Genomic DNA, 14084 nt, shown 5'->3' on the forward strand with positions numbered 1-14084 from the left:
AAACCCTAACCCTAGGGATCCAAACCCTAACCCTAGGGATCCAAACCCTAACCCTAACCCTAGGGATCCAAACCCTAACCCTAACCCTAGGGATCCAAACCCTAACCCTAGGGATCCAAACCCTAACCCTAACCCTAGGGATCCAAACCCTAACCCTAACCCTAGGGATCCAGATCCAAACCCTAACCCTAGCCATAACCCTAACCCTAGCCCTAACCATAATGGGAAAATGGAAATAAATACAATTTCTTAATTTTTCCCTACTAAGGAGTTGATGAAGGGGGGTTTGATTTCTATTTATAGCGGGTTTTCTAGTTGATTTTTATGATTGGCAGCTGTCACACACTAAAACACGCTTTTTATTCAAAAAAATATTTTTTGTGTTACCACATTTTGAGAGCTACAATTTTTCCATATTTTGGTCCACAGTCATGTCACACGCCCTCTGTAGTCCCATTGGCGGTGTCTGGATCTTGATTTTTCTCTTGTGAAATTTCTCATCATGCGTACCAAAAGCGCAAGCGCAGGAAAAAACGCATGTAAACGCGTACAAACGCGGCGTTTTTTTAACCGCATGCAGCAACGCATACGTCTAAAAAACGCAGCGTTTGTACGCGTTTACATGCGTTTTTTTCACCACCTGCGGATGCGTTTTTAAACGCAAATGTGAAACTAGCCTTACATTGGCGAGTCTCGTCCGAGAATCACAGCAATACGCAGCATGCTGCGATTTTTTTTTTTTTTTTTTTTTTCTCAGTCCGATTTCAGCTGAGAAAAACATCGCAGATGAGATGTCACCTATTGAATAACATAGGTCCGAGTGCAATCCGTTTTTTTTTTTTTTTTTTTATCGGATTGCACTCGTCCATTTTCCTCACAAGTGAAAATGAGCTCTAAGGCTGTCTGCGAAGAGTTCATTATCGGACTGACCGTGGCCAGGGAACAAGACCCTCATTGTCTCGATAGCAGACATAGCCTCCATTGTCCACTTCTACTGAGGAGGAAGCAGAGAAAATAAAGAACTTTAGTCAAATTTGTTTTTCCTGACGATAAATGGATCAAATCGCTCCACAATTGGCTGCAATATACCTTGGGTTGAACATGCATTCATGTAGAAAGTCACCTGGTGCTGTAGATAGAAGATCCGATCCTAGACAGATGGGAGTGGGGGTGACCTCTGCTCCATTTAACTCCTCGATGTGATCTTGTGGCCAACTGAGGACAAGGGAGATGTCTTGGCTATCGGCAGGATCCACTCTGGTAATGATTTATACACCACTCAACATTGAAAGTGCAACATCGAGAAGGAAAAGTCCTGAAATTATGGAAATCACAGGCTGGTCATGTCACTAATCTGCAAATGATGGAAAAATGGAATCAAGATTTTAAAAACTTCTGGAGTCAGAGCCTTGTGCAGAAATCCCGGCACATCCAGCCTTGGCCGCCATCACTGAGGTCATTAATGGTCTTCTGAGGAAGGTTCTGCAGCTGAATGCACTTGGGCAAATCCTCAAGATCCGGTGCTGGCAGCTCTTCTGTAATCACCAACCAATAATGTGCTCGATGGGAGACAAGTCCAGAGACGCTGCAGCCATTGGAGCATGTTTAGGCCGCTCACAGTAGCAGGAGGAACATGCGGCCTGGGGTGTTCATGTTTAAAATTGTCTCCTTAGACACTGGAGAAATGGCCATACCACTAGTTACACTACAAAATCAATGTAATGCCGATCTGTTAGTGACCTGGAATGAAGACTAGAGGGTTCCAGCTACCGTACATTATGCGATCTTCCACCATAGTCCCAAGAGTAGGACCAGTGTGACGCTCCCTCGTGAAGGCGTCTTCAGGGCATTGCCCACGTGGTCTCGACTGATTTGATGAATGGCTAGTAGCAATCTATTCTGTACTTCCAAGTAAAATTGGACATCACCTTAGGTGACGGCTTCTATAGAAACCATCTAAAGGCATGTGGACGACAGTGGCCTACAAGCAGACGTCCGGCTACATGTTCCATTGACCTCACGCCACCACTCTCAAAAGCATTCACGGTGCAGAGCAAAACACTATTGGAGGTTGGAAATGAGGTCTGTCCTCCCAGCAATGAGTCCAACTTGTGATAATCGGTGAAAACACCTTATTTAAAAGATGACTTCTCCTTCATATGTTACTATGTTTTGTGGCTTCCCCTCCTTGTGGAGTGCTTCAATGACTGCCTTCTGGACATCTGTCAGGTCAGCAGTCTTCCCCATGATTGTGGAGCTACTGAAACAGACTGTGGACCCTTTATAAAAGCTTAGGAAGCCTTTACAGGTGTTTTTTGTTAATTATTCTAATTTACTGAGATAATGACTTTTGGGTTTTCATTGGCTGTAAGCCATAATCATCAACATTACCAGAAATAAACACATGAAATAGATCACTCTGTGTGTAATGACTCTATATAATATGAGTTTCACTTTTTGTATTGAAGAACTGAAATATATTTAACTTTTTGATGATATTCTAATTTTGTGAGAAGCACTTGTAAAGTTTTATCAAAATGCCTAAAATCCTAATGGGGGGGGGGGGGAGAAACACTTCAAAATAAAGAGTGCATGAATAGCTGCGATCTCGCCCATTTGGGCCTAGGAGCGTCAAGTTGTAGAACTCCAGGGTCAGATGAACACAATTGCCTTAACTATCTGCCCTGTCGTGCCTCGTGTCGAGCCTTAACAAGGGCAGTACCCAGGTTATCTCTATAGGTAACTCCTCAAAAAAAATTATGTATTCCTGAGGATATCTGTGGCCGGCACTGGATCTCTGTGCTGTTGTGTAATACACTTCTATTTTCCAGCTCGGAGGCCCAGAAACAAATCACAGTGGTCATAGATGAGATTGGGAAGGCGTCCGCGAAGGTACCGTTGTGTCTTCATCACAATGTAATACTGACTCTCTACTCTAGAGGACGCTCCTGACAACATTGGCCTCTTGTGTTTTCAGGCCCAGAGATTACCTGCCCCCATAACCAGTGCTCCACGTATGCAGACCAATCAGCATCATCTGTATATCCTGAAGGACTGCACCCCAAAAACGTGAGGGTCCCACCATTGTGCTATGTCCTCCCTTCATCCTCATTTTTCTATTTTCTTAGTTGTCTTTCTCTGAAATAATGGCTTTAGTTGCTTCTTGTACCTGCTGGGCAGACACGTCTGACTCCATTACTTGTCTTGTGTCTCAGAGCCGGCCGAGGAGTTGTGATCGGGTTCCTCAAGGTCGGCTATAAGAAGTTATTTGTGCTGGTAAGACCTGAACCCATAAGTTTCACCGTTCTCCTTGGGCTTCATGCTCGCTGTGTCGGTAGTGATGACATTGGGCCCTTTCCCGATATTTTGTCATGTTTCCTACCAGGACCACACAGGAGCCCACATAGAAGTGGAACCTCTGTGTATCCTCGATTTCTACATCCATGAATCTCTCCAGCGTCACGGATTCGGGAAGGAACTGTTCGGCTTTATGCTTAGAGTAAGTACACGGCCGTTGTATGTGGCGCGACGTTCCTCCTCATTCTTATCCTTGTCTTATTCCAGATCGAGCAGGTTGAGCCTCAGCATCTCGCCATTGACCGACCGTCTGAGAAGTTTCTCTCCTTCCTGCGGAAACATTACAACCTTCGCTCAACTATCCCGCAGGTTAGAAAATTGGAGATAACTGGTGAATGTTGGCTTAACCCCCCCGGGGATGTGCACACTTAAGGTACCTTCACACTGAACAACTTTACAACGATAACGATAGCGATCCGTGACGTTGCAGTGTCCTGGATATTGATATCGTTGTTTGACACGCAGCAGCGATCAGGATCCTGCGGTGACATCGCTGGTCGGAGCTAGAAGGCCAGCACCTTATTTTGTCGCTGGATCACCCGCTGACATCGCCGAATCGGCGTGTGTGACTCCGATTTCAGTGATGTCTTCACTGGTAACCAGGGTAAACATCGGGTTACTAAGCACAGGGCCGCGCTTAGTAACCCGATATTTACCCTGGGTAACATTGTAAATGTAAAAAAACAAAAACACATACTCACATTCCGGTGCCTGTCACGTCCCCGGCGTCCGCTTCCCTGCACTCCTCCTGCATCCTGTGTCAGCGCCGGCCGGCCGTAAAGCAGAGCACAGCGGTGACGTCACCGCTCTGCTTTACGGCCGGCGCTTACACAGGATGCAGGAGGAGTGCAGGGAAGCAGACGCCGGGGACGTGACAGGCACCGGAATGTGAGTATGTAGTGGGTTTTTTTTTTTTTTTTTACATTTTACAATGGTAACCAGGGTAAACATCGGCTTACTAAGCGCGGCCCTGCGCTTAGTAACCCGATGTTTACCCTGGTTACCCGGGAACTTCGGTGTCGCTGGAGAGCTGTCTGTATGACCACACAAGGACTTTCCAACGATCACAGCCAGGTCGTATCGCTGGTCGTGATCGTTGGAAAGTTGCTGAGTGTGACGGTACCTTTAATGTTTGGAGGGTCCGGATGAGGCGAGGCTGCTCTATAAACAGTAGGCGCTGGCTGTGTTGTACAGTCGGCACCCACATGGTTTGAAAAGGGCTGGGACGTCATTTACTCACCTCTCCTCACCCCTCGTGACATTGTCATAGGAGCCAGTGGCCCACCAGAGGTCCTCGTGTCTGCCATGTTTGTTCTCCAATAATCAAAAAAATAAACCTATTTGGTATCTCATTTATTTATTTATTTTTCTCTGTCACTTTATCCCCAAAAATTGAATAAGAGATAAAAACATCACATATACCCAAAAATATCTATAGCTTGTGCCATAAAAAATAAAATTGTAAAATATTTAATTTTATTTTTTAACCACAATTTTAACATCCTAAAAACAAAATCAAGGATCTCCGGTTGCCCAGATTCCTTGAACAATCTTTACCCCTCCCGGATTATTGTACGTTTTCTCTTTATTTCAGGTTAACAATTTTGTCGTCTTTGAAGGATTTTTCCGAGACCGGAAAGGTAAGCGATGGCTAATTGTAAAACACGCGGTCCGTCTTGAAGGGGCTTGTATGAGGTTTGAAAGAAAATGAAAATCTGCTTATATTCTGTATAAACAGCGCCACTGTTGTCCCGTAGGCCGTGTTGGGTATTGCAGCTCAGCCCCATTCAAGTGAATGCTGCTTTACGAGACTCAACCCCATGATAAATGTTTCTAAGCGGAGTACCTCATAGTGAAATAAACGAAAGCTAAGATCATGAATTAAGGCCAAACAGTGGGATATTGAGAGTATCCCTGAAGAAGGATTCGGCTAGGTTCAGTGAAGATCCGCCACCTGGGTCTGCGGTCCGGTGAAGGTCCTACCGCCAGTAGAAAAGATGTTGTCTTGTTAGCATTTTGCAAGGACTCCTAAATCTATTCAGACCCTGAATAACCCTTACATTTTCCGACCATGGACCTAGGGGTAATAAAACCACGGAATAGGCCCCCTAAAATAAATGCAGACCACAGACAAGAGAAAAATAAATGTTTCATGTTCCCGGGACCTCTTCATTTTTAGGTGCCTGGCAAACAAGTCTTGACTGTGGCTCGTATTGTCGCCGTAGTTTAGAAAAGTTTGCAATTTCCCGCAGCCGATGCTTTTGTCCGGTCGGTGCAGCTTGGTGACTTCCATATATTTGGTTATAATAATTTTTACTTCTTTATTTCTCATTATAACCGTCTTAATGCAGGATATGACTTAATAGAGGGTCCGCTCCACTCATGACCCCATGTCTTTATAACCCTCCAATCCCTCACTCCATGCAGCCGACGATACTGTTCACAGGGACCTCGGAGATCGTCCTACTAATTGGACAGTAAGGCATATAAGCAAACCTCCCCACCCCCCATACCCAACCACAAATTTCTCCATTTCTTGCACCTTACCCCCTTTTTTCCTTTCTTGCTCCTATCTCTGTTACAATTGTTCATTGACCAAAGCTGCGGGGGTCACTGGCAGGACTTTGTTGCTTTGGAAGCTTTTAAAGTGACCTTGCCATTTACAATTTCTATTTTCTGCGAAAGGTGTGGCATACATAGTACAAAATGTTACAGAAACGCAGCAGTCATCTTTTGTTACCACTAGAGTGAGCTGTAGTTTGACTAGTAGTTGCTGTAAACAGATCGCCACCTAGTGGTTGCGCTGTAAATAGATCTCCACCTAGTGGTTGCACTGTAAACAGTTCGCCAACTAGTGGTTGCGCTGTAAATAGATCGCCATCTAGTGGTTGCGCTGTAAACAGATCGCCACCTAGTGGTTGCGCTGTAAATAGATCGCCATCTAGTGGTTGCGCTGTAAACAGATCGCCACCTAGTGGTTGCGCTGTAAATAGATCGCCATCTAGTGGTTGCGCTGTAAATAGATCGCCACCTAGTGGTTGCGCTGTAAACAGATTGTCACCTAGTGGTTGCGCTGTAAACAGATCACCACCTAGTGGTTGCACTGTAAATAGATCGCCATCTAGTGGTTGCGCTGTAAATAGATCGCCACCTAGTGGTTGCGCTGTAAATAGATCTCCACCTAGTGGTTGCGCTGTAAATAGATCGCCATCTAGTGGTTGCGCTGTAAATAGATCGCCACCTAGTGGTTGCGCTGTAAATAGATCTCCACCTAGTGGTTGCGCTGTAAATAGATCGTCACCTAGTGGTTGCGCTGTAAACAGATCACCACCTAGTGGTTGCACTGTAAATAGATCGCCATCTAGTGGTTGCGCTGTAAATAGATCGCCACCTAGTGGTTGCGCTGTAAATAGATCTCCACCTAGTGGTTGCGCTGTAAATAGATCGCCATCTAGTGGTTGCGCTGTAAATAGATCGCCATCTAGTGGTTGCGCTGTAAATAGATCGCCATCTAGTGGTTGCGCTGTAAATAGATCGCCATCTAGTGGTTGCGCTGTAAATAGATCGCCACCTAGTGGTTGCGCTGTAAACAGATCGTCACCTAGTGGTTGCGCTGTAAACAGATCGCCACCTAGTGGTTGCACTGTAAATAGATCGCCATCTAGTGGTTGCGCTGTAAATAGATCGCCATCTAGTGGTTGCGCTGTAAACAGTTCGCCACCTAGTGGTTGCGCTGTAAATAGATCTCCACCTAGTGGTTGCGCTGTAAATAGATCTCCACCTAGTGGTTACGCTGTAAGGCTATATTCACACTTTGCGGATTTTGCTGCGGATCCGCAGCGGATTTGACCGCTGCGGATCCGCAGCAGTTTCCCATGAGTTTACATTACAATGTAAACCTATGGGAAACAAAAAACGCTGTGCACATGCTGCAGAAAAATCCGCGCGGAAACGCTGCGGATTACATTCCGCAGCATGTCACTTCTTTTCTGCGGATTTTCACCTGCTCCAATAGAAAACTGCAGATGAAAATCCGCAGAAGAAAACGCAGTAAAAACCGCGATAAATCCGCAGTAAAACCGCGACGGGTTTTCACTGCGGATTTTGGAATTCTGTTGCGGAAAAATCCGCAGTGGAATCTGCAAAGTGTGAACATAGCCTAAATAGATCGCCACCTAGTGGTTGCGCTGTAAATAGATCGCCATCTAGTGGTTGCGCTATAAACAGATTGCCACCTAGTGGTTGCGCCACCATCTGTCCATGGGGGCGGGGCTACTTATGCCACTCTATAGACTGAACGGTGTCTGAAACTGCGCTGGTACCGCCCCCATGACTGAGTGCCGAATGTTGGCAAAAGGAATAAAGTTAATTTCCTCCTGGCAGCAGGGGTCTACATGCAGGCATTGGGCAGATTCGGAATACTAAACCTGGAGATTAACCCCTTATCTGCAGGCTAATCGCGTTTTTTCACATGGCAGGTTCCCTCTAAGTCAAGTGACCCCCACGGGGCCATCTGTTCAGGAACCCTCCTATTTCCTCACCCCCACATAACTCATTAGCGGGATGCTGAAGGGCTACCACGGCAGCTGAGGGTCTGCTGAAAGCCCCCTTTGCTCCATCTTGTTAATTATGCACTGTCAGGCCGAGGACTGAGGTTCATAGTATATAGTGAAAATTACAGTCTCCTATCATATAGAGGTGTCTGTAAAGCGCTTTGGAATTAATGTCGCTATATAAGCGAGTAAAATAATAAGTACGGTATTATATAGTGCTATACTATGGTGGCTTACAAAATAGAGGAAAAAATAAACATAAAAATGTAAATACCGTATATACTCGAGTATAAGCCGACCCCCCCCCCCCCCCCCCCAGGGTGGAAAATGCAGCAGCTACTGGTAAATTTAAAAAAATAAAAATAGATACCAATAAAAGTAAAATTGATTGAGACATCAGTAGGTTAAGTGTTTTTGAATATCCATATTGAATCAGGAGCCACATGTAATGCTCCATAAAGTTCATAATGGGCCCCGTAAATGCTCCATATTAAAATATGCCCCATATAATGCTGCATAAAAGGGTAATAATGACCCCACAAGACGCTCCATAGCATATTATGCCCCATATGCATACTCGCCTCTCGTAGCTCAGGCCCCCGGCACTTGTGATATTCACCTGTCCCCGTTCCATTGCCGCACGCCGCTGTGTCTTCCGGCTCTCTGCAGTGACTGTTCAGTCAGAGGGCGCACTGACGTGTTTAGTGCTACAGCCAGAGGACGTGGAAGACGGAGCCCGGCGGTGGGACAAGTGAATATCGCATCCTGTCATACTCACCTGCTCCTGGCGCGGTCCCTGCTTCTCTGATGCGATGGTCTCTGACGCCGGCAGCTTGTTCCTGTGTTCAGCGGTCACAGCTGGTACAGCTCATTAAGGTAATGAATATGCGCTCCACCTCTATGGGAGTGGAGTCGCATCCATATTCATTACTTTAATGAGCGGTAACATGTGGTCGCTGAACACAGGAACAAGCTGCCTGCGTCAGACTATGGCAGGAGCAGGTGAGTATGATGTGACAGCCGCCGCTCCCCCTCCCCCGCCGACCCCATGGGACAATGACTCGAGTATAAAGGCCCCTTCACATTAAGCGACGCTGCAGCGATACCGACAACGATCCGGATCGCTGCAGCGTCGCTGTTTGGTCGCTGGAGAGCTGTCACACAGACCGCTCTCCAGCGACCAACTATGCCGGTAACCAGGGTAAACATCGGGTAACTAAGCGCAGGGCCGCGCTTAGTAACCCGATGTTTACCCTGGTTACCTTCCTAAAAGTAAAAAAAACAAACAGTACATACTTACCTACCGCTGTCTGTCCCCGGCGCTGTGCTCTGCACTCCTCCTGTACTGTCTGTGTGAGCACAGCGGCCGGAAAGCAGAGCGGTGACGTCACCGCTCTGCTTTCCGGCTGACCGACGCTCACAGCCAGTACAGGAGGAGAGCAGAGCACAGCGCTGGAGGACAGACAGCGGTAGGTAAGTATGTACTGTTTGTTTTTTTACTTTTAGGATGGTAACCAGGGTAAACATCGGGTTACTAAGCGCGGCCCTGCGCTTAGTTACCCGATGTTTACCCTGGTTACCAGTGAAGACATCGCTGGATCGGTGTCACACACGCCGATCCAGCGATGTCTCCAGGGAGTCCAGCGACCAAATAAAGTTCTGGACTTTCTTCAGCGACCAACGATCTCCCAGCAGGGGCCTGATCGTTGGTCGCTGTCACACATAACGATTTTATTAATGATATCGTTGCTAAGTCACAAAAAGCAACGATATCGTTAACAATGAAACCAAGAAAAAGAAAAAAAGATCATGTCCATAGAAATGGGAGCACCTCAGACAAAAATCAAAAAATACAAAGTTCTTTATTGATCAGTATGACTATATACCACACACAAAAAAAACAATTAAAAACATTTAAAAATACAACACCAAAAAACACAGCAGTCATATCCTAGTATAGGGAAAATGACAACCCACAACCCAATCCCCTCCCAAACAGACAGAGATATATAGGCATAAACAAATGCAATAATCCCAAACAAGATGATATATTAACATGCACTATATGAGAAAATATAAAAATATATATATAGCAGAACTCTCAACCTCAAATGAAGCGGTACAAAGTATACACACGCAGCGGACTACTGATGCTATTCTTTTCCCTGAGGAAGCCGCCACAGCTGCGGCGATACGCGTGGGTTGCACCCCACAGCCCTTTTCTCCCTCTCTCCCATACCTCTCCCTCTTAAATTTGCATATGATTTGGTCGTCCACACGCAGATGGACCTGTTTTCAGGCGTGGGTATTCTATTTGTATTCTTGCCATACTTTGATATATGTGTGACTGCCATGCCCGGCATGCTTATTACTCTTGTGGATTGAGTTCCCTCTTATCACAGCTGCCTAGACCTGGTTGTTACGCATCGGTCAGCACATTATTATTGTCCTTTTAGGGCTGTATGGTACTGTGATATCAGTAGTCCGCTGCGTGTGTATACTTTGTACCGCTTCATTTGAGGTTGAGAGTTCTGCTATATATATATTTTTATATTTTCTCATATAGTGCATGTTAATATATCATCTTGTTTGGGATTATTGCATTTGTTTATGCCTATATATCTCTGTCTGTTTGGGAGGGGATTGGGTTGTGGGTTGTCATTTTCCCTATACTAGGATATGACTGCTGTGTTTTTTGGTGTTGTATTTTTAAATGTTTTTAATTCTGTTTTTTTGTGTGTGGTATATAGTCATACTGATCAATAAAGAACTTTGTATTTTTTGATTTTTGTCTGAGGTGCTCCCATTTCTATGGACATGATCTTTTTTTCTTTTTCTTGGTTTCGCTGTAGTTTGTCAAGTCCTTGGTGAGCCCCAGTGTATTATTGCCTAGTCATACGCATTTGGTGGTGCCCTCTACCTGTCTCTATCGATATCGTTAACAATATCGTTATGTGTGAAGGTACCTTAAGCCGAGAGGGGCACCTTTTAGCCTTAAAAAAATGGGCTGAAAATCTCGGCTTATACTCGAGTATACAGGTCCTTCTCAAAAAATTAGCATATAGTGTTAAATTTCATTATTTACCATAATGTAATGATTACAATTAAACTTTCATATATTATAGATTCATTATCCACCAACTGAAATTTGTCAGGTCTTTTATTGTTTTAATACTGATGATTTTGGCATACAACTCCTGATAACCCAAAAAACCTGTCTCAATAAATTAGCATATCAAGAAAAGGTTCTCTAAACGACCTATTACCCTAATCTTCTGAATCAACTAATTAACTCTAAACACATGCAAAAGATACCTGAGGCTTTTATAAACTCCCTGCCTGGTTCATTACTCAAAACCCCCATCATGGGTAAGACTAGCGACCTGACAGATGTCAAGAAGGCCATCATTGACACCCTCAAGCAAGAGGGTAAGACCCAGAAAGAAATTTCTCAACAAATAGGCTGTTCCCAGAGTGCTGTATCAAGGCACCTCAATGGTAAGTCTGTTGGAAGGAAACAATGTGGCAGAAAACGCTGTACAACGAGAAGAGGAGACCGGACCCTGAGGAAGATTGTGGAGAAGGACCGATTCCAGACCTTGGGGAACCTGAGGAAGCAGTGGACTGAGTCTGGTGTGGAAACATCCAGAGCCACCGTGCACAGGCGTGTGCAGGAAATGGGCTACAGGTGCCGCATTCCCCAGGTAAAGCCACTTTTGAACCATAAACAGCGGCAGAGGCGCCTGACCTGGGCTACAGAGAAGCAGCACTGGACTGTTGCTAAGTGGTCCCAAGTACTTTTTTCTGATGAAAGCAAATTTTGCATGTCATTTGGAAATCAAGGTGCCAGAGTCTGGAGGAAGACTGGGGAGAAGGAAATGCCAAAATGCCTGAAGTTCAGTGTCAAGTACCCACAGTCAGTGATGGCGTGGGGTGCCATGTCAGCTGCTGGTGTTGGTCCACTGTGTTTCATCAAGGGCAGGGTCAATGCAGCTAGCTATCAGGAGATTTTGGAGCACTTCATGCTTCCATCGGCTGAAATGCTTTATGGAGATGAAGATTTCATTTTTCAGCACGACCTGGCACCTGCTCACAGTGCCAAAACCACTGGTAAATGGTTTACTGACCATGGTATTACTGTGCTCAATTGGCCTGCCAACTCTCCTGACCTGAACCCCATAGAGAATCTGTGGGATATTGTGAAGAGAAAGTTGAGAGACGCAAGACCCAACACTCTGGATGAGCTTAAGGCCGCTATTGAAGCATCCTGGGCCTCCATAACATCTCAGCAGTGTCACAGGCTGATTGCCTCCATGCCACGCCGCATTGAAGCAGTCATTTCTGCCAAAGGATTCCCGACCAAGTATTGAGTGCATAACTGAACATTATTATTTGATGTTTTTTTTGTTTGCTATTAAAAAACACTTTTATTTGATTGGATGGGTGAAATATGCTAATTTATTGAGACAGGTTTTTTGGGTTATCAGGAGTTGTATGCCAAAATCATCAGTATTAAAACAATTAAAGACCTGACAAATTTCAGTTGGTGGATAATGAATCTATAATATATGAAAGTTTAATTGTAATCATTACATTATGGTAAATAATGAAATTTAACACTATATGCTAATTTTTTGAGAAGGACCTGTATTTGGTAAATCTTTTGTTTTAACCTATTCAGTATCGCCAAGTCTGTAAAAGTTTGATCTACCAAAATGTAAAATTAAGTTACCCGTACAGTAAAGGGAGAGGTTAAAGAGGGAGAGTAATGCGGCACACCCATCCATTAAACGCCACTCCTCCTTCAAAGAAAATGCAATAAAAAGCCATCAAATATTTGTACCAGAAATTTCGGATTTCGGGGGTACATGCAGACCAGGGGGGATTCCTTCTGGAAATCTTTTCATTAGAGAGAAACTTTAGGCAAAGTACAAATAGAAATGTAAGATGGCGGTGGTGCCGTCAGTATGAAGCAGTGGTCGGCATCATGGTGTGTGGTAGTAGAAGGGGCCTGGGACCTTCTGGGGAGAATTTCCATGGATACAAGTGCAGAGCCGCCATCACTGGAAGATAAAATATTCAGATCTTTGTAGGAAAATCTGCCTTTATTGCTCATATCAACCAATGAGAACTCACCTTTCATTTTCTATAGTGCTCACGTAAAATGAAAGCTGCACCGTGATTGGTTGCTATGGGTGATGAGGCTTTTCAGGCAGTAAACGAGGCCTAGTGCATTTTCAGTATCCACGCCCTGTAAATCCGTTCCCTGCCTATCCTTGGGGTGGACTCCGGACGCCCCTCTCTGTTTCTCCTAATATATATTTCCCTCCCCCTAGTATAGTACCCCGGAGCATGGACGAGACCGATATGTATGTGGTTTTCAAGACCCCCCTCCTAAATCTCATTCTATTTTTGTTTCTTTCAGTCCCAGGAAGGAAATTACCCCCCAAACGAGCAGAAGGAGAGATCAAACCGTACTCCCTGTCTGAGAGAGACTGTAAGGACTGGTGACTCTGGGGTAACTGGGGACATAATGGGCCTCGTCTGTCAAAACTGTCAGTGTTGCCCATAGCAACCAATCACAGCACGGCTCTCATTTTGCAAACTGCTGTGGGAAAATGAAAGCTGCGCTGTGATTGGTTGTTCGGGACCACAAAGGCAGATTTATCAAAAATATCTGTGTTGTACCTCGTGATCGCTGACGTTTCCCTCGTTCTACTTCCAGTTTTGAAGCACGAGGAGGGTCTTCCCTGGCCCTTCAGTCAGGCACAGGCTTCCCTTAACCGCGCCGGTAGCCTTGGATCTTCTCCCACACGGGCCTGCTCCAGACCTATTCCTGGAGAAGACGACTTTGTGAAGTCCCTTAGAAACTGCAGGCCACACTCGCTTCAAAGAGCGGCCAATGGTGAACAGGAGGATCCTTCCCAGAGGAGAAGGACCAGGTAAAGGGGTCTGCCCGCGTGCGGTCCCGGGGGGCACGTGTGGACCATCTGAGCTGATGGCCGGCTCGTGCAATGCTTTCAATTACCCGACAAACGTCAAACCGGAAATGTGCAGACGATTAATGCTACTTCATGGGCGCAGAACGATCATATTAACGATCGTTCTGTGCATGTAGAATGTTAGACCAGCGAACGACTGCTTCTCTGCTCATACAATGGCTTGCGAAAGTGT

General features: G+C 45.4%; 1 protein-coding gene across 2 annotated transcripts in view; it reads left to right on the plus strand.

Annotated features, from left to right (window-relative positions):
• The window catches only part of ATAT1 (alpha tubulin acetyltransferase 1), a 30512-nt gene that overhangs the window by 3166 nt on the left and 13262 nt on the right, over window positions 1-14084 (plus strand). For both annotated transcript variants that reach the window (XM_069746452.1, XM_069746453.1), the window contains exons 3-10: window positions 2832-2892; window positions 2978-3069; window positions 3216-3276; window positions 3386-3499; window positions 3565-3666; window positions 4952-4997; window positions 13336-13407; window positions 13636-13852. In XM_069746452.1, the coding sequence (XP_069602553.1) occupies window positions 2832-2892; window positions 2978-3069; window positions 3216-3276; window positions 3386-3499; window positions 3565-3666; window positions 4952-4997; window positions 13336-13407; window positions 13636-13852 (765 nt within the window). The remainder of the gene's footprint in view (window positions 1-2831; window positions 2893-2977; window positions 3070-3215; window positions 3277-3385; window positions 3500-3564; window positions 3667-4951; window positions 4998-13335; window positions 13408-13635; window positions 13853-14084) is intronic.

This window comes from Ranitomeya imitator, chromosome 2 (genome assembly GCF_032444005.1).
Source record: "Ranitomeya imitator isolate aRanImi1 chromosome 2, aRanImi1.pri, whole genome shotgun sequence".
Lineage (NCBI taxonomy): Eukaryota > Metazoa > Chordata > Amphibia > Anura > Dendrobatidae > Ranitomeya > Ranitomeya imitator.